Here is a 17,449-nt window from a genome sequence, read left to right as displayed (position 1 = left end):
CGATGGCGATGGTGAAGAGGATGGCCAGGAGGCAAAAACCCACAGCCACCCCCACCGCTGTGGAGTTTACCCTACTACCTGAGACAACACACACGGAGACACACAAAGTGTTACCTCTCTGACTTAGTCAATAAAAAGTGAGCATTTGTATCGTAAGACCAAATTAGTGTCATCATTCATCATCCAGTGTTCAAAATTCACTATTCTGTATAACAATAATCCCAAATGACTGTAAAACTTGTTGAACATCTAAGAACTGCGACAAAGAGTCACGCAATGTTGTCACGCAGCCCCAAAAATAAATAAAGTCGTCTTACCTTGATTGCCCATAGCCGATGACCTTGTGAGCCCTTGGCTGTCGTCCCTCCTCGGTTGACTTTAGCAAAAGTATCGCTCCAATAAGCAATAGATCAATTTTTAAAGAGCAACAGTGAATATTGCCTTCTGTGCTTTCTACCTACATCTTATGTGTGCGTGTTGGTTTTCCCCATTCCAGGCATTTTTGGAAACCGGTTTGCCTGCCTTGTTGTTGACGTCTTTTTCATTTCAGAAGATAATGTGGGAAGTGAATTGATGTTGCGATTGGTGGATGTTGTTGTTGTTTTTTTTTTACACAAGTCACGTATTTGTTTTCATTCATTTCACAATTCAGTGAACAACGCAGTAGAAAAATTCAAAATGAAGTCTTGTCATCAGTGTCGTCTTCATTTGTAGTCACTTATCAAACGTCATTATTATTTTAGCTTTTGATTTAGGCTTGTATGCACACAAATAATCTTTGCACGATCGAGGGGTAGTACGTTTCCAGGACAGAATTACACATTTGAAGCCGTAATACGGGGACCTGAAAGATGACGTCAGAGTATGTGTGGAGGTTGCATGATGAGCACATGCAGCAGTATATTTCCTGTTCGTCAGTTGATAGCAGATTCCTTCAATTGCAGGCGAGGGCGAAGCTGATAACATGATTACAAAACAGCTTTCGTGTTGCCGCTGTGAGGGGAAAAAAAAAAAAGATGATTAACCCCTTACATCAAGTTCCATGACATTATTAAAGTCTCTATAAGTGAATATAAATGTATGCTCAATTTGACACACCAATGAGAACAGTGTTGAAACTTGGTTGAATTGAAAATGTATTTATTTAAACTTTTTTTATTTCAAATGATTTATTTATTAATTTCTTTAACATTTTTTTGTTTTAATTAATTAATCTTTTTTTTTTTTTTAAATTAGTGTATTTACGGCTCTTCTTGTTCTAGAGAACAACTTGTTACAATTTCATTGTTAAACTTATAGTTAATTTAGGTGACACTGCAATAACAGTAAGGGTGGGAACAGTGCATTCTTTGGTTGGCAGGTAAGGTGAAATGAGTTTTTAATCATTAACCAGTTCCGTTTTCAAACTAAGCTGCACTTCCTCTTGTGGCTATCAATTACACATGTCTGAGCACGGAGATGTTGGTCAAGTGTTTTTTGCGGTTAAGAGTGTTTTATGCATGTGTGTGTGTGTGGTGTGTATCTGCGTTGAAAGCACCTAAGGAGACATAAGAAACTGGGAATATTTTTGCTCACAGATTTAAGCTTTGGATGGCGATTGGACAAGCCACAACAGATAGCGACATAACAGGTAAAGTTGCGAAAGCAGATACACTTCTTTTGCATATTTCCCATAATTTCCAGGAAATTATGATGATTAAAGGAAAAAAAACAGTTGAATATTGAGTATTTTCGTGGCAAAGGGCCGTTTGAGTCAGTGCTGAAATAAATTAAGTGGGCTGTGTCTTTAGATTGCAAAACATATATATATTTTTTTTTATTTTTAATTTTTATGCACTGCTTGATTATTCAGCTGCGAGAAATGTTCCTTATAAACGATATCTTTATCTGCTTTTGTTAAAGTCTATTTAAAATAAAAACTCAAATGTAACATTTGTAACACCTACACAAGGTCACTAGAGTTTAACAAGCTTGACTCACTAAACACATCCACGTCATGTTTTTATTGCAGGCAGTTTTATTGCTTTCTTTTAACCACAGTCTGTTGATCAGATAAATAATTCAAAGCACGCCCACAAAATATGCATCCATAAAGTTGGTAAGGTGCTAAAGTTCAGTGACTTGAATTCTGGTAAAAAAGACTGTTTACGACAGTCAGGGGTTCTCTTGCATGTCCAATCAAGTTTGATACGTGGCACGCATTGTGAGTCATGCAGTTGATATCAGCTGATTTGACAGTCAAAACAATACAGGAAAGAAAACACACCTAAAATGGGAAATTTTATATGTGATGTAAGCGAGAGTGTTAACCGTGTGTTTGCTTGTGCATTCCTGGATTCATATGGGGTGGCAAAGGGTGGGGGGGTGATCAATTATGCTAATTAGTGAGAAACATTTATGTGGGTGTACAGTTTGAAAAAGACAAAGCTTTGTCCGATCTGCCGGGAGAGGGAGAAAGATTTGAAGTGGGTGGATTCATGGGAGGGACTTAAGTAAAAAAAAAAAGGCGCACAGGTAGAGGATAGAGAGAAGCGGCTTCAGGTGTCAGGTTACCTGGAATAGTTTTTGTTTAGTTTGCCAGCAGGTCTTCGGTCACAGGTCTTTTGCTTTCTGAATCGGCTGCGCTTTGAAAGCCACAAAGAACTTTATGCAAGCACGAGGTCGGGGAGAGGCCCGAGTCAGACGCCCTTCCAGTGGGATTCTGTTACAGTGCTGAAGAAAGACAACGTGAGGGAGGTCCACACTGAGCGGGGGACACAAAAATCAAATCAGGTATTTGGAGTTGAGGTTAGGGAGAGAACGGAACATTTTTGGGGAACTGTGAGAATCTGGAGGTTCTAAGAACAAGGTTTAGGGTTTAGGAGCGACTGAGAACTGCATCATGTGGGTGAGTATCGAGCAAGATGTTGAAATTTGTTGACAAAAAAGGTTTCTTTATTAACCGGTTTGTTCGCAAAGAGGAAACCACATAAGTGCTGATGGGTTTTGTGCTCTCAGCAAGTTTCTACCCGGTGGTGAAAACTGCAAATACTGGTTCACAAAATACCATCTCCCTGCTATTAACTTGTTAGTCATGAGTTATGTTGGTGCCTTCTTAATGCTACTATGGATTTGTATTTGTCAGTTGAAATTTGCATACGGCACTTTTCTGTTTTTACTAAGCACATGGTGATTATCAGACGGTATGGAGATCTCCAATTAAAGTCGATTCAATACGTATCTCGAGGCAAGGTTCATGATTCAAGAATAGTCCGTGATTTGATTCGGTTCGATTCGGAGGGAATACGATTCCATTCGATATGGTTCAGCTGTAGCGATAGTCATGTAAGTGTGTAAAAGCGCTCTAAAGACCAAACGATCCAAGCTAATTAAATTCAAAGGAATCGACAACTCATCGGCCACACCTTCATTAAAAGACGATTCAACAAATATCTTGACGATTTGATTCGGTTGTGTTGAATCAAAACAGTTCGTTACACTGCGAGTGATTTTCTTTATAGACATACATAAAATACTTTTCTAACTAGTTAACTCTTTCACTGCCATTGACGTCTATAGATGTCATAGATTAATTTTCACAGGACTGGCATTGAATGGGTTAATTTAAAAAGGTAAGTGAATACTATGAAGTATTTGGGGATGCTCTATGGACGTTTGCTCAGATCATTTTAAAAATATGAGTCGTTCCAATCACTACTCAACGCTGCCATCCCACCTATAGACTAATCTCAACAGCAACTGTTAGCAATTATGCAACTGGGACATATAATATCTTGCCAGAGGGTTCTTCTGTTCCATCCCAGCGATACCGGTTACTTTTTGAAGAGAAGTTTCACGATGGTGATGCTATCAAAATAGACCCTCAACCTCCTGCGCTTTTGGAGTCGCAAATGTGCAACGTTACGGAACCGGCCTGAACCCTGTGCCACGTGGATGTAATAATGTACTGAAGATCTCGGAGTGTTCTCTTCTGGCAATGAAAGATTTTTGTTGGCTGTGGGAGGGGTTGGAGTGTCACAAAATTCAACCGCCCCCCACAAATCAAAACATAATGAATCCAGGTAGAACACCTAATTAAAAAACTCAATCGGTATGTCTAAATTTCCTTCCACTTGAAAACACAACCGTTGAAGTCATCCGAGCATAAATAATCGCAAAAGACTGATTACACGCATAACACACCCACACACAGAATTTTGTGTCCATACTCATTTGTCGTTCCTTTGTCAGAACACGCCGTCGGCTGAGGAAAGCACAACACCGTTGAACCCAAAGCACATAGGTAAGGTGATTAATTCACTGACGTGGAAATACGTACAGGAATATTTGCTTCGACTTTGCTGTTTATCTCTTACCTCACTTGCAGTGGCTCCACGGCCAGGTCGCCACAGAAGGCCCATGACGGCTTCAAAGACTCAGAAAGAGAAGGTGTCTAAGACGAAGAAGGTGTTGTTGACTATCGCAGCAGTTGTGGTGTTGCTGGGGATCCTGGTCACTGCGGGATACTTTAGTGAGTCACAGTCTCCAACGCTTGAAGGATTTCAAAACATTGGCCTGACCTTTTCTTTCGATACAAATCTCCGTCTTTTCAGTAAAGCAGCTGATCGACAGCAAGTACTTCTTCTGCACTAAGTCGTTTAAGTTCATCCCCTTGGATAAAGCGTGCGATGGAACGGACGACTGCACGGGAGGAGAAGATGAACAAACATGTTTGTCAAGCCTCAAGGTCAACACAACATTTCCAGGTAGAGCCAAGGAACCACTTTCATCGTTGCTTGTCCGTCACCACAACTTTGAGGGGGGAAAAAAAAGTTCTGATTGTCCTTTGTTGCAGTGCGCCTCATGACCCGTCAGAACATCCTGCAGGTGTACAATCCCAGCGCAGGGTGGAGGAGCGTGTGTAGCGAAGGCTGGACCGAGAAATACTCCCAGATGACCTGCACGCAACTGGGATACACCTAGTCAGTATCAGGGGCATTGTCAGAATGATTAAAGGAGAAGTCATCCCCCCTAATTTTCTTTATGATTAATTTGTTTGTGGAATATGAATTAAGCAGCAAAATCATTTTTGTGCATCATAGGAGGCGGCCATTTTGTCACTTGTTGTCGACTGAAAATGACATCACAGTTGCCAAGTCTCAGGTCACAACCAATCACGACTCAGCTTCAGATAACCGGTGAGCCGTGATTGGTTGTAACCTGAGACCTGGCAACTGTGATGTCATTTTCAGTCGACAGCTAGTAGCAAAATGGCCGCCTCTGAGATGGGTGACACATATTCCACAAACACTATATTAATCAAAATACTGTTTAGACTACTGTGAGCACATACAACACATTTGAGTAAAAACATTTTTTTTAGGTTGACTTCCCTTTTAAGATTGACCTCATAACAGATCTCTAAGCCAGGATCGTTCCTCTGTTGGCAGTAAACCTCGCAGCACCAATGTCCCGGTCAACACGTTACCATCAGACCTGCAATCTGGACCGTTTACTGCACTCAGATCGGGGACAGGAAACACGCCTGTTCACCAAGCGACAGCTGACCAGTGAGTGAATCTACATTTCATGAAAAAGGCATCGGTACAACGGACTATTTGTTCTTCCAAACCATTAGCGACTGTCTTAAAGTTTGTGTAGAGTTGTCTGAAATTTCTTGATAAGATAAAAAGTTTAGTACCATCTGAAAACCGGGTGCGAAAATGCCAACCAAGACTGTAAAGTGCTTCTGAAATATGAAGTGCTTTTGAAACTGTCATGAAACCAAAACAGGAACCGATACTACCCTGTTATGCCCCAAAACCATATTTTCTCGTTTTATTTTTGTCGTTGTTCTCTCTTCTAGCGTTTAACGCTCAGGATTTCCCCCCTCGCTATCTGACACGCAAACAAGTTTCTATTCTCAGCACAAAAAAACAGTTTGCAGTTTTTGTTCCGTTCTTGACGTCTATGGTCTTCAATGTTTGATTGATGTAAGCAGTTTTGGTCAACGTGACTTATTGTATGGTTGAATGATATCATTTTTATCCCTCCTGTAGGAGTGCATGCAGATCCCAAGCGGTGCTTTCTTTATCCTGTTCAGGTTGGTACTATTTTTAGAAAAGCAGTCACAGAAATGACTTCTAGATTTTTTTTTTTTTTTAAACAGCAGGGCAAGCTGACTCCAAAGTGTAACTGGTTTGACTCCAACAAAGCATACACACCACTGTTGACTGCAAAGCCTTTAGCAAACACACAAATGAGCACATCTTGTGCGTCATTAGAATCTCCAAAAAGTTCTGATGAAAAGAAACTAGTTCAACCAGGTTTGGCCTGACAGAGCACAATTAATGTCATAATTAGACTGTTCAGAGTTCACAATTTGATTGGGCATTGCACACCTCACTATGACGCTGTAGGTATTTCATTTTACTGACTGGAAAATGATTAGGAGAATATATTGAAATGCAAGAAGAATATATGACTGAGTCCATTTCACGTCATGTTGATATGTCTCATGTTTTTTGTCAGACTGCGGCGAGGTGGACCCTCAGAATCGTATCGTTGGGGGTACGGATGCTGTCATAGAGGACTCACCATGGCAGGTGAGCCTGCAGCAGGGCGGCCAGCACACATGCGGAGGCTCCCTCGTGTCGACACGTTGGGTGATCACCGCAGCTCACTGCTTCGCCGGGTAAGTACTTGGGCTGTCATGTGACCATTCGGCAATGTCGTCATAGTCACACCAGCACCTTTTTGTTTTCATCGTGGGCCCTGCAGCAGTAAAAAGGAACTGAGTCGCTGGAAAGTGGTGTCGGGGAAGACCTACATGGGGACTCTGGGAGGTTCTTCTGTTGACAGGATCATCTTGAATGGAAATTATGACCCAGCTCGTAATGATTATGATCTAGCGCTCATGAGGCTTGCTAGTCCAATCAACGTGGGAGGTAAGAAATTGTTACAACGACTCGTATGGCTGCCCTCTAGTGGCACATGTATGCTAGAGCAGTTGTTTAGGTCTACCTATTGAAGTGTCTGTCAGATCAAATATTGACCAAATACAGAAAAAAAAATTTTTTTAGTCAATTTCATTAGTGTAAAGTAATAAATAGTAATTTTCAGCTTACATTTTCCAGTGAGCCGCGTACCAGTTTGTCTTCCTCCAAAAGCCCTCGACCTTTCTCCCTCGGCCTCTATGGTGGTAACCGGTTGGGGCTACCTGGAGGAAAATGGTAATTCTCATGACAAAATATAAACAAGCCGTGTGTTCCTCATTGCTCATAATCCTCTCACGTTGCCTTCAGGGAACACTTCTCCAGTCCTGCAGAAAGCCAACATCCCTCTCATTGCAAGGAGCAAGTGTGCCAGCCCCATCGTGTACGGAAGTGCTATCACCGATAGGATGATCTGTGCTGGCTTTCTGGAGGGGAGAGTGGATGCATGTCAGGTAACCACAGCATGAAAACAAGATTTTTTTCATTTTTGTATGGAATGAGTTCAAATGTGAGCGCTGCATCACATCAGGGAGACAGCGGAGGGCCATTGGTGCATTTAACCTCATCTAAATGGTACCTGATCGGGGTGGTGAGCTGGGGCGTCGGCTGTGCCAGGGAGAGGCGTCCTGGGGTCTACAGCAATGTGGAGGAGATGCTCAATTGGATTCACAGCGTCATGGAGGTAAAGCAGACAGTTCATCACAAAGTGATATAGTTGCTGGAAAAGCTGAATATACAAATGTGGTGATTATTATTTTACCTTACAGAAAAACCCATGATGACGTTAAACTCGACAAGGTACTGCAAGACAAAACCGCAAGTGAACATTTGGTTTCCAAGTGGCGAGAGACAAACTAATGCGGAATGAGGAGCACGTACATTGATGCTTATTTCAGGTTGTGAATGTGTGATTCACCGGATTGCACGGGATATCCCAAGCAGACATTATCTTAACTGCACAAACTATGGTAGATAAATGTCTGCATAGATTTCGTCCAAGCATTCGACGTAGGCCTACTGAATATTCTAATGAGCCATTCTAGAATTGGTGGACAATTTAAGAACAGAATTTGGGTAAAAAAAAAAAACTACCATGACTTTTTTTGTTGTTGTTGATTAAAAATAAAACAGGTAACAAACCATATATATTATATTGTCCAAAAACAAGCAAAATGAAGAGAGTATTTAACTATTTTTTTTTGTTCTTCTAGAAGGCTACAAGTGTTTTTATTGTGTCTATTTTAATAATTTCAGGGTGATTACTATAATCTTAAATATATTTGTTCTAAAACAAAATGTTACAACAATTAGAGACTGACAAAAACTGTTCCCTAAATCATACCCAAAAAGAATATTCACAATATTTGTTAAATTTGATATGCAAGTTGGTCATCAAAAGGCAATGACAATAGAGAATTATTTAGGAATCATTTTTTACTAGTTAGCTTTTTTTTTTTTTCTCCCCTCAGGGAAACTTCCACAAATGTCCTCCAATCCTGGAATGTCCCTTATCTTACTTTAATGACTTGCAATTTATTGTGTATGTGCTATGATGACATCATACACTAGCTATGATATGATATCAAGTCTCACAACGGGAACAATTCAGGTTAATGTCTTTTATTAATGCACTGGTTGAAATCATTGATGGCAATGCTTCAGTTGCATCATTTTAGCATATAGTAGAATAATTCAACCAAGCACTTTAAATCTAAAATGGGAATTACTTGACATCACCCAGGTAAATAATTCAAGTAGATTGAAATTAAGCTCACTGAAGCATGAACTCACTCGGTTTTTATATTCATAATCTGTTCCCAACCACTTCTTCATATCTGTGCACGTTGAAGGTTTAGTCACTTATAGGAATACAAAATGAAATAAATATAGTCGTAGAAGTAGTTGGTGATTAAATAAGACTGGCTATGTGATAAGCAGTAAAATATCAAATGAAAAACGGATGTTGTCAGAAGAGATCATTTTGCTGTGCCCATCTTACTATTTGTATTTTTTTGTAAATATGTGAGTAATAAAGACTTGCCAAAATTGTAATGCACTCACCAAACACTTCATTCAGTACATAACTTACCTGTTACTTTTTTAAATATATATATATTTTATGTTTTAAATATGTCATGTCTATAAAAAAGTAAGACTTTAGTGATAACTTAACGAAATTGGATATTTTTTATTCTATTTGGTTCTCTTTGGCACAACCCTGACCCGATGACAACAGGGCAGTTCTCTTATATAAACTATGAACAATAAAGGAGCCAAACAATCATTGCGGGTCAGATTTCACACTGCAAGTAGAAACCTGAAAACATCTTTAACTGTGTATTGCAATTTTCAGTCTTATCTAGAACTCTTTCCTCTGCGAGGATCAATTTAACTCCCACTGTTTGGACTTTTGGAAGAAGAAGAAAAAAAAAACCCACAAATCAAAGTTTGTATGCAACATTTTTAATGTGAGACTTTCTCCGGCTTTATCTATTCATTAAAACGGATGTAATTAAGAACTCTTAATGATCCTACTGTTTGAAGCGGTAGAAAAACATGCAGTTTAGAGGCTCTCAAAGCAACATACGTAGATCCATAACAGCATTTAAACTTAAGCGTGTAGCCAAACAACATTAAGAACATGACCTTTTTTTTTTTACAGCATGTGGGAAGCAGCTAGAATTATCTCCTTGCACGCTGGGCAGGGCCTTTAAAGGGATCATCCTGGATTAAGGGGGAAAAAAAATAAAAGATAAACAGCTGAGGGTGGGAAAATAACAAAAGCAAAAGTTATCTGGTTAGGAAATGTGGAGAAGACGAAACGTAGCACTGGTTTACCTCATCGTCACTGTCGTCAAAACTCACTCCTTTGGACGTCTGACTCTGAGAGCCCTGACGCATGAACGATGACGACGATGATGACAACGTGGTTCTGAGGTGACAAAGATGAGACGCTGATTTGAACCAACTGTTTAAAATGGCATGTTTGGAATAGGAGGCGAGGGCAAAGCATGGTGCAGATTAAAGAAAGAAAACTGATAAACTGATTTGTCAAGAAAAACAAAAATACCTGGAGGACGGCCGAGCTTTCATTACAGGTACGTCTTCATCTGAGTCATCAATGGTTAGCTGAAAAAGTGGAAGAGGAGAGATGATATTAAAAAAAAACCCACAAGATGTGAACTATGACTGGAGTGTCTGCCTTACATCATTTTCTGCATAAGATGCGGTCGATGTGTTCCGAGAAGGTCTTTGGGACGGTCCTTGAAATGCTGAACAAAAGGACAAAGTGGAGGTCAAACTTGAATGCTATGTAATGCTAACACACAATCTCGCCCACCTTGCATGATGCTTCTGCTCTGGCTCGTCATCGAGGTCTTCTTGGAAGCTCCTCGGGTGGAGGATTTTGGCTCAGAGGCTTTAGCACCTGCTGGGTGACAGATTGATTGATTGATTGATTGATTGATTGATTGATTGATTGATTGATTGATTGATTGATTGAATATTTATTGATCCCCAGGGGTGGGGAAATTTCAAATCAAAAATATTCTATACAACTTTTTGTTATCTTCTATTGTTGCTTTCTTCTTTGTGACAAGTCCTTTTTATTATGTGGCTTTGTCAAGTTTATGAAGAAAAATAGGCAGACTACTTCAAACTACTCAACATTTTGAATACAGCACATCTTATTCAAGTAGAGACACAAATATTTTAGAAACCTCACAAGAAAATAAGAACAGGGCTGGTGTGCATAAGACAAGCGCCCCCTAATGTCTAGGAAGAGTATGACTCAACAAACTCAAATAAAGCGAGATTTAAAAACATACTGTTTCCTAAATTCTCTGACTGTTGATTTTATCTTCCTTAAGATCAATTACTACTTTCCTATGAGCCATATTGTGAAAAACGGAAATAAACCTGTGCATCATCAGCTGAGGACTCACCTCTCCCTCGTCCCCGCCCTCTGGCCCCTCGTCCTCTTCCTCTGGCAGGTGCGACGTCCTGGTCGGAATCCACGTCGCTAAGCGGGTCTGACATGTTGATGTCCAGTGAGGTCTCTCCACGCTCCAAGCGGTGAGCTTTGGCTCTGTTAATCGCCTAAAAGTGACGGCAGAGTGCAATGGATGTAAACATCTCCAGCCTGGTGTTGATCAGCTTACAAACCTCTTTGATTTCAGTTTCTTCCTCCGCTGTGGACTTTTTGGACTCTTTGAGCTGCTTGATCTGAAACACACAGTAACACACTTATGAGCTGGTTTACTGCCACCCAACACACAAATGCCGAGCGCTGACCTCGGTGTCGATCTCTTGCTCTGTGATCACAGTCCGGCCCTGGAGGTGGCGCTGCGTCTTCTCCAGCTGGTAGGTGATGAGCTCCTCGATGGCGTCTTTCTCGTCTTTGTCTACAAACTCCTGAATGGCTTTGCCCATGCCGTGTTCAGACAGGAGGGACAGTTGCACCTTCTGTGGGGTAACATGGAAAACATTCAAAAAGAAAATGATGCGTAAAAAAAGTTGCGCTGATTTTACTCCATTTTATTTTGCGGGTTTGTATTGCACCTTCTCAGTAGCTTCAAAGTACTGCTTCACCAGGTCCTCCACTCTCAGCCCCTCAACCGCAGTCGTTTTTAGTACCTTGCTGTAGTCGACATTGAATTCATCTAAGGAGAACACATGCAGGGCATTTAATGAAACGGCGGACCCCGCTGCTGCTGTGTACAGTATCCAATTTAACCTTTGACTTCCTCCTTTTTCACTCTACATCGCAGAAAGTGAATGAGGTCTTTGGGGTTAGCCACGCGGTCCACGTACTTCTGACTGAAGCGGGACGTGTTGAAGGTCTCAAATCCGCCGGTGTAGTCCACCTAAGGAGAAGGTTCATATGTGAGAGAGGAGTGGATGGGAGTTTTTTGGGAGCGGCTTGAGCTAACCCTGAGGCGGATGAGCGGTTTCTCGGGGGTGAGCGGGCATCCCAGTCGCTCCCTCTCGGCTTCTTCGAGCAACTCGTTGACCTGCAATGCAGACGCAGATAACAAAACATTATTTGCAGCACATAAAGAATTTATGATCTCGGCACATTATGGGGCTGTGAATCGTGGCGACCTTGGCGTGGCAAAGGCTCTCCACCTTCTTTACGACATTGGGCGTATCCGACGTGAACGCATCCTGGTAATCTGAGAGCACCACATCTTGGATTAAGAACTGCCGCACCGTCTTCAGCGGGATCTTCTGCAGGTTCATTTTACGCCCTTTGACCCTCAGCAAGCCTATGTGTCTACACATAAGAAGAGCGATGTGGCCGCTGCAGCCTTCGACGATAGCTTGCATGAGAGTATGATTTTGTTACTTCTTGGTCGCCTCGCCAGGAGACAGCGAGGTGGCTACGGAGCTGCCGGGCTGCGTTACGTAGAAGAGGTGCTGTTCGTTTCTGCTCGGCGCGATCAGACACTCGTGCTCGTGACCCCACACCACCAAGTCGAGGAATTCATCCAGGAACTGTTCAGGGATGTAGTTTGTGGGGCCGTGCTTACTCCTGGACACAAAGGCATAAAATGATGGGCAACCATTTATTAGAGTGGTAATTGTCAAAGTGTAGCAAATGAAGTCGTTCCATACCTGTTCTGGTGAATAGCAAACAGGTTAAACCACTCGTCCTGGTCTTCTTTGGGACGCAACATTGTCACCTGCTTATTTACAAACATCCTGTACAGACGCTCATCTGGGATGGAGCCTACAAAAACGCACCACGCATACATTAACACAACGCATCAAGACTTTAACATAAGTTGGGAACGACACACATACCAAGACCATATAAAGCCAGCTTGCTGTTGCCTTTCTGCAAAAGGATGGGGCTGATCTCAATTTTCTCCACCGACTGAGAGTGACCGAAGTGGTTCACGAGCCCGGACGCACTCAGCAGATCCAACGCACACAAACCTTCGGCCTTCAAGAGAACAACACCACATTCGACGACAAACATGCGAATCTTGTGAGTCCAGTGATTCCTGCCATATCTGTTGTAAAAGTAATGCTTTGGCGCCAACGTATGAACTACGTTGAAGTGAGGGGAACAACTTCCTTTGTCAAACCATATAGATTAAAAAAAAAAGCGTTACCGCCATATTGTGGCAGTGATAAGCTATTACAAACTGTAACAGAAGAGACTCACCCCGGTCGGGTCGTCGTGGTTACCATGAATGCTAAACACGGGAATGGAGATATTTAGATTTTCATCCTGATAATTAACCCAGGGGAACCTGAATACAAATAGAGGAAAACATCACATGGTGTGTATTGAACAGGACGTGGAAGGAAACATGCCAATGGACTTACTGTGTAGTGTTGAAATTAACCGTCTGGTCACTGAGTATGTTGAAGTGTATGGGCGTGTCTCCCATGCAGTATTTTCTCAGCATAGTGATACACGTGTGGAGGCATCGGCGCGTCGGCTTGTTTTCATGGAACAAATCACCTCCAAGTAGGATGAAATCCACCTGGAAGAAAACAAGGTTCCGTATTTCAATTATGTGAAAACATGGAGGCAAACGAATACCTTTTGGACAGTATAATTAATAGGCGAGTGTTACTTGATTTGTCTTGGCACATTTCAGGATCTCGTCGAATGCGGTGTAGGAGTCGCCGCCGCGGACGGCGTCTTTTTCCAGGTATCCGAGGTGAATATCGGTAGCAATCAGGATCTTGAAGGTGTCCTCATCATCCCTAGAGAGATAAACACTCAGTCAAGTCCCGGATGTGCACTTATGCTATATATATATATATATATGGATCGTGTTTATATATATATATATATAAACACGATCCATTCGGAGATGCAACAGTATTCTAACAAAGGACAAGCACAATTACAGTACAGAAGATTTTACTGCCATTTATAAAGATTATTTTTTTATTGAACTTACAAGGCGTTGTCTGAAGACATGACACTGACAAAATGATCTGCTCACACGAGATTGAAATCCTTGCTGTGTAAAGCACAATAAAAACAGAACAATTAAATGAAAATACTTTGGGATTTCAGCGTTCATCTACCTGTCCATCTATTTAGTTTCATGGAAAGCAGCTCCATTAGAGTTAACTAAAGAATGTCTTTAGCAAATGCACAGCTTTGTTATTAGCCTTCCATCGATTATACAGTGGCTGTTCTACATTTAATACGAGGACGATTCTAATTGCTAGCACTAGCTTTATGTTTACATTTATAACTAAACTATTTTCAACTCCTACTTTTAAAGTGTTCGCTGTTAAACGTGCTTGCATGGTGGAAATGCAATAAATATTCACAAATTAAAATCACTCACCAAGCACTCTTATTAGAAGAACCAAAACATGCGGTGAAACTCCCGGCAAGTCCAGCTAACCCACGCCTTCATTTTTCGTGGTTGTGGGTATTGTAGTTTTATTTTAAAGTATCGTCTGCATGAAATACGCAATATCCGTTTAGCGAAAACTACACTTCCTGTAACTAAATATGTGTGTTCGATTTAGGTACAGAGACAAACCGTTGAAACGCGCATGGAAATTTGTCCGCAACGACACATCTCACGGGTTACGCGTAGTGGTAGAACACTCACACCCTTTTAGAAACCACGGTTAACTTAGCACAAATGCCTTTTTGTTTTTGTTCTACAAGATGAGTTAACATCGGGGTACAGCTGTTGATTTAGTTTTTTTAAATATCCTTACCTGACTTTTTGTGCTTCTTGGAACGACTGCACTTCATGGCGAGTGTGTCAACAACATCTGCTGTTGCTGGAAAGTCCGCGCGAGAGGTATCTTAAACGTGCTCAAAACCATCTTAAGTCACAATCCTGCTTGTCGTTGATGTTTTTACAGCTCAAGACGGATAATGCAGGGATTCTTAATGTTGCAATGCTCCGATTGTGACGACGGTGTTATGTAGCATTCTCCTTTATATTGGTGTTAATACAGATCTGATATTAATTAACATGATTGCAGAGGTTGCATCCAGTTCTTCATGGAGCTGCGGGTGACTGCCAGCCATTGCCGTCTTATCAGGAATACCCCGCGCCCCGGCCTTTCATCAACCCACCAAATGAGGTTCATGTACCCCATCGACCTCCATCACCCAGCAAAGGCTATCCTGAGACCAACAGTGCAGGTTATTTGTCATTTTATCATTTCTGCATGCATTGGTGCACCGGAGTGTGTTTCAGAGCTCCATGGTTACTGCAACATGATGCCACACTGCTTGGCTGCATTGACATCTGCCCTCCGGACCCTCCCCTTGTGTCTGCACAGCTATCTTGTCGGCATTGAGGCATCTCCAGGAAAAGATCCGGAAGTTGGAGCTGGAGAGCAAACGAGAGGAACTCGTAAGGAGAGAAACACCGCGTCCACACACCCCTAGGAGGAGTCTGAGGACCTCGACTAGCCAAACTGACATGGGGAGAGTGACGAATAATCAGTCCAACTGTAACCAAGGTGAGAGTGAAGATGAAACCAAAAGGCACCTTATGGTAATATTAACTGTTGTGTTGTTCGTGCAGCGTTAGTCACCCAACTTGCGGCTGCAGAGTCTCGCTGTCTGAATCTGGAGCGTCAGCTGGATCACATGAGGAAGACGTTACACAACGCCCAGGGAGAGAAGAAGAGCCTTTTAAAACAGCAGGTTAGTAAAATCAATTAAAAAATCTTGATATACGTTCATACAACATTTGTGGTTCAAGTTACTGATTTTCTAATTTTGTGTTCAGGTGACCATAAATGCGCCGAGGTCCACGCACGAACAAACCACAACGGAGACTGAGCGTGTCCAGCTGCAGAAAATATTAAGACTGGAGCAGGAATATCTTAGACTGACACGCACTCAGGCCCAAGCTGAGGTATGGAGGAAAGAAACTATTTAGTACAAGCATTCTTTTGTCTACCACTAGAGGGAGCCCGCAGACAAGTAGAACTTGTTGAGAATTAGTCCTGCCCGTTTTGATGACATTACGCCAAAACAGGAAGTCTCAATAAATGGTTCTCACATTTAAAATAAATGACGTCATCTCAGGTGAAGATTCAAGAGTTGGAGCAGAAACTGCAGGAAGAGGAGCACCAGAGGAAGTTGGTCCAGGATAAAGCAAACCAGGTAAACCAGTAATTTTACCATGCTCACCTGCATGGGCTTCATCACGCTTGTCATCCACTCCTCAGCTGCAGTCTGGTTTGGAGGTCAACAGAATCCTGCTGCAGTCGACCTCGCCGCATCCCGAAGACAGGAAGTCAATTTTGAAGGTATGTTGGACATAGGAACATACTGGTTTCTAGACTAACCATTTTTATTATTATTTTTTTTTAGAATAAGTCTTCCCACTGGGAACCTCACTACAAACTGAACCTCAACGATGTACCTTTTGTGACCGGCACGGTAGCTACCATCTTGTCCTTCTCCACTTCCTGTCCTCTTTTTAACACGGACTTGAATCGTTGCAGTCGGTAAGCGGCAGCCACTCGGTCCGAGCCAACGTGCAGTCGGTTTTGTCTCTCCTGAAGCGCCACCAGCCTCAGCTGTGCAACAGCCGCGTCCTCTCCAGAAACAACAACGCCGTACGCTCGGGTCGGACAAAGCGGCGCCATTCGGACGGTTCCGCCGGCTCCTCCGCCAGTGGGGAGCTGTCGGAACTTCTACAGGCGCTGCAGGAGGAGCTCAGAATGATGAACTTGTGCGTATATTGTTTTTTGTTTAATTGATTAAAAAAGAAAAAAAAAAAAGCACAGATTTTTCTTATCCCCTTTTTTTTTTTCCCAGAGAGCAAGACGAGCTGATGCGTGAACTGGAGCGCAGTGGTTCTCTGCAGGAGCGAAGACAGCTACAGCGCGAGCAGGAGACCTTGCTCCTCAAAATGGAACGCAAAGGAGAACAGATTAGTAAAATCTACAGGCACAAAATTCAGGTAGGCACACACACACAAAAATGTGTTAGCCCAAGATATTCGTTTATTTCATAACATTTACATGTGATGTCTATAGATGAGGAAATTAAAAAAGGAGGCGTGCCGGAAGAATCCAACCAGAGTGAGCGCAGTCAAACCAGGAGAAAATAGCAAGCACACTCTCAGGCTGCTCAAGGATATGAAAGCTCTGCAGACATCTTTAACATAGAGAAAGAAATACTACAAATGAACCCAAATCCATTTTAAAGTGCATCTTAACAAATCCCTCGTCACTTTGGCTTAATGTTTGCTACAAGCATTCAGCTGTGGATTATAAAAGGTTTACAGACTCTTGACCGAACAGGGGTGTGTAGACTTTTTATAACCATTAAAGCATTTACCTCAACCGTTTTTTTCTGCACTTCAATGCAGTACATTCCACAATCTAACAAAAAAAATGGTGCCGACAAGTCTCTCGTGTTGTAAAAGCATTCCTTGTGTTTTTTTTTTTTTTTTTAGCTTTGACTGTGTTACCTTACTGCATCTTAAATAAAAAGACATATTTGAGAGTGG

At 41.9% G+C, this 17,449-nt stretch overlaps 3 protein-coding genes across 7 annotated transcripts; 2 read left to right on the top strand and 1 right to left on the bottom strand.

The window, feature by feature from the left end:
* Window positions 1-1,410: 1,410 nt before the first annotated feature.
* LOC133155277 (transmembrane protease serine 2-like) lies at window positions 1,411-9,026 on the top strand. 3 transcript variants are annotated; one of them, XM_061280469.1, is made up of 13 exons: window positions 1,411-1,630; window positions 4,231-4,282; window positions 4,367-4,510; window positions 4,593-4,745; window positions 4,835-4,961; window positions 5,430-5,549; window positions 6,039-6,082; window positions 6,511-6,673; window positions 6,760-6,926; window positions 7,116-7,211; window positions 7,284-7,426; window positions 7,504-7,656; window positions 7,742-9,026. In XM_061280469.1, the coding sequence occupies exons 3-13, from the start codon at window positions 4,399-4,401 to the stop codon at window positions 7,751-7,753; spliced, it is 1,290 nt and encodes a 429-aa protein (XP_061136453.1). In that variant the 5' UTR covers window positions 1,411-1,630; window positions 4,231-4,282; window positions 4,367-4,398; the 3' UTR covers window positions 7,754-9,026. The 3 variants fall into 3 exon arrangements, with proteins under 3 accessions (XP_061136453.1, XP_061136454.1, XP_061136452.1); XM_061280470.1 differs by lacking the exon at window positions 1,411-1,630 and adding an exon at window positions 2,636-2,772; XM_061280468.1 differs by lacking the exon at window positions 1,411-1,630 and adding an exon at window positions 2,745-2,887.
* Window positions 9,027-9,415: 389 nt separating this feature from the next.
* Window positions 9,416-14,396, bottom strand: LOC133155270 (double-strand break repair protein MRE11-like). Of its 2 annotated transcripts, none has more exons than XM_061280453.1 (20): window positions 14,297-14,396; window positions 13,898-13,960; window positions 13,565-13,697; window positions 13,311-13,471; window positions 13,147-13,234; window positions 12,780-12,921; window positions 12,591-12,705; window positions 12,322-12,507; window positions 12,078-12,249; window positions 11,906-11,986; window positions 11,710-11,839; window positions 11,535-11,635; window positions 11,268-11,438; window positions 11,139-11,198; window positions 10,919-11,072; window positions 10,315-10,404; window positions 10,182-10,246; window positions 10,045-10,103; window positions 9,813-9,906; window positions 9,416-9,698 (listed from the first exon to the last, which is right to left on the bottom strand). In XM_061280453.1, the coding sequence occupies exons 2-20, from the start codon at window positions 13,915-13,917 to the stop codon at window positions 9,657-9,659; spliced, it is 2,064 nt and encodes a 687-aa protein (XP_061136437.1). In that variant the 5' UTR covers window positions 13,918-13,960; window positions 14,297-14,396; the 3' UTR covers window positions 9,416-9,656. The 2 variants fall into 2 exon arrangements, with proteins under 2 accessions (XP_061136437.1, XP_061136438.1); XM_061280454.1 differs by having other exon boundaries at window positions 10,315-10,401.
* A 16-nt stretch (window positions 14,397-14,412) lies between these two features.
* LOC133155275 (centrosomal protein of 57 kDa-like) lies at window positions 14,413-17,445 on the top strand. Of its 2 annotated transcripts, XM_061280466.1 has the most exons (11): window positions 14,413-14,767; window positions 14,955-15,117; window positions 15,258-15,440; window positions 15,506-15,627; window positions 15,713-15,841; window positions 16,015-16,092; window positions 16,158-16,238; window positions 16,303-16,371; window positions 16,437-16,666; window positions 16,753-16,897; window positions 16,974-17,445. In XM_061280466.1, the coding sequence occupies exons 1-11, from the start codon at window positions 14,717-14,719 to the stop codon at window positions 17,103-17,105; spliced, it is 1,383 nt and encodes a 460-aa protein (XP_061136450.1). In that variant the 5' UTR covers window positions 14,413-14,716; the 3' UTR covers window positions 17,106-17,445. The 2 variants fall into 2 exon arrangements, with proteins under 2 accessions (XP_061136450.1, XP_061136451.1); XM_061280467.1 differs by lacking the exon at window positions 15,713-15,841.
* The last annotated feature ends 4 nt before the right edge of the window (window positions 17,446-17,449 follow it).

This window comes from Syngnathus typhle, linkage group LG6 (genome assembly GCF_033458585.1).
Source record: "Syngnathus typhle isolate RoL2023-S1 ecotype Sweden linkage group LG6, RoL_Styp_1.0, whole genome shotgun sequence".
Taxonomy (NCBI): domain Eukaryota; kingdom Metazoa; phylum Chordata; class Actinopteri; order Syngnathiformes; family Syngnathidae; genus Syngnathus; species Syngnathus typhle.
Note: the sequence above shows the minus strand (reverse complement) of the source record. Positions and strands in the feature narration are given on the sequence as shown.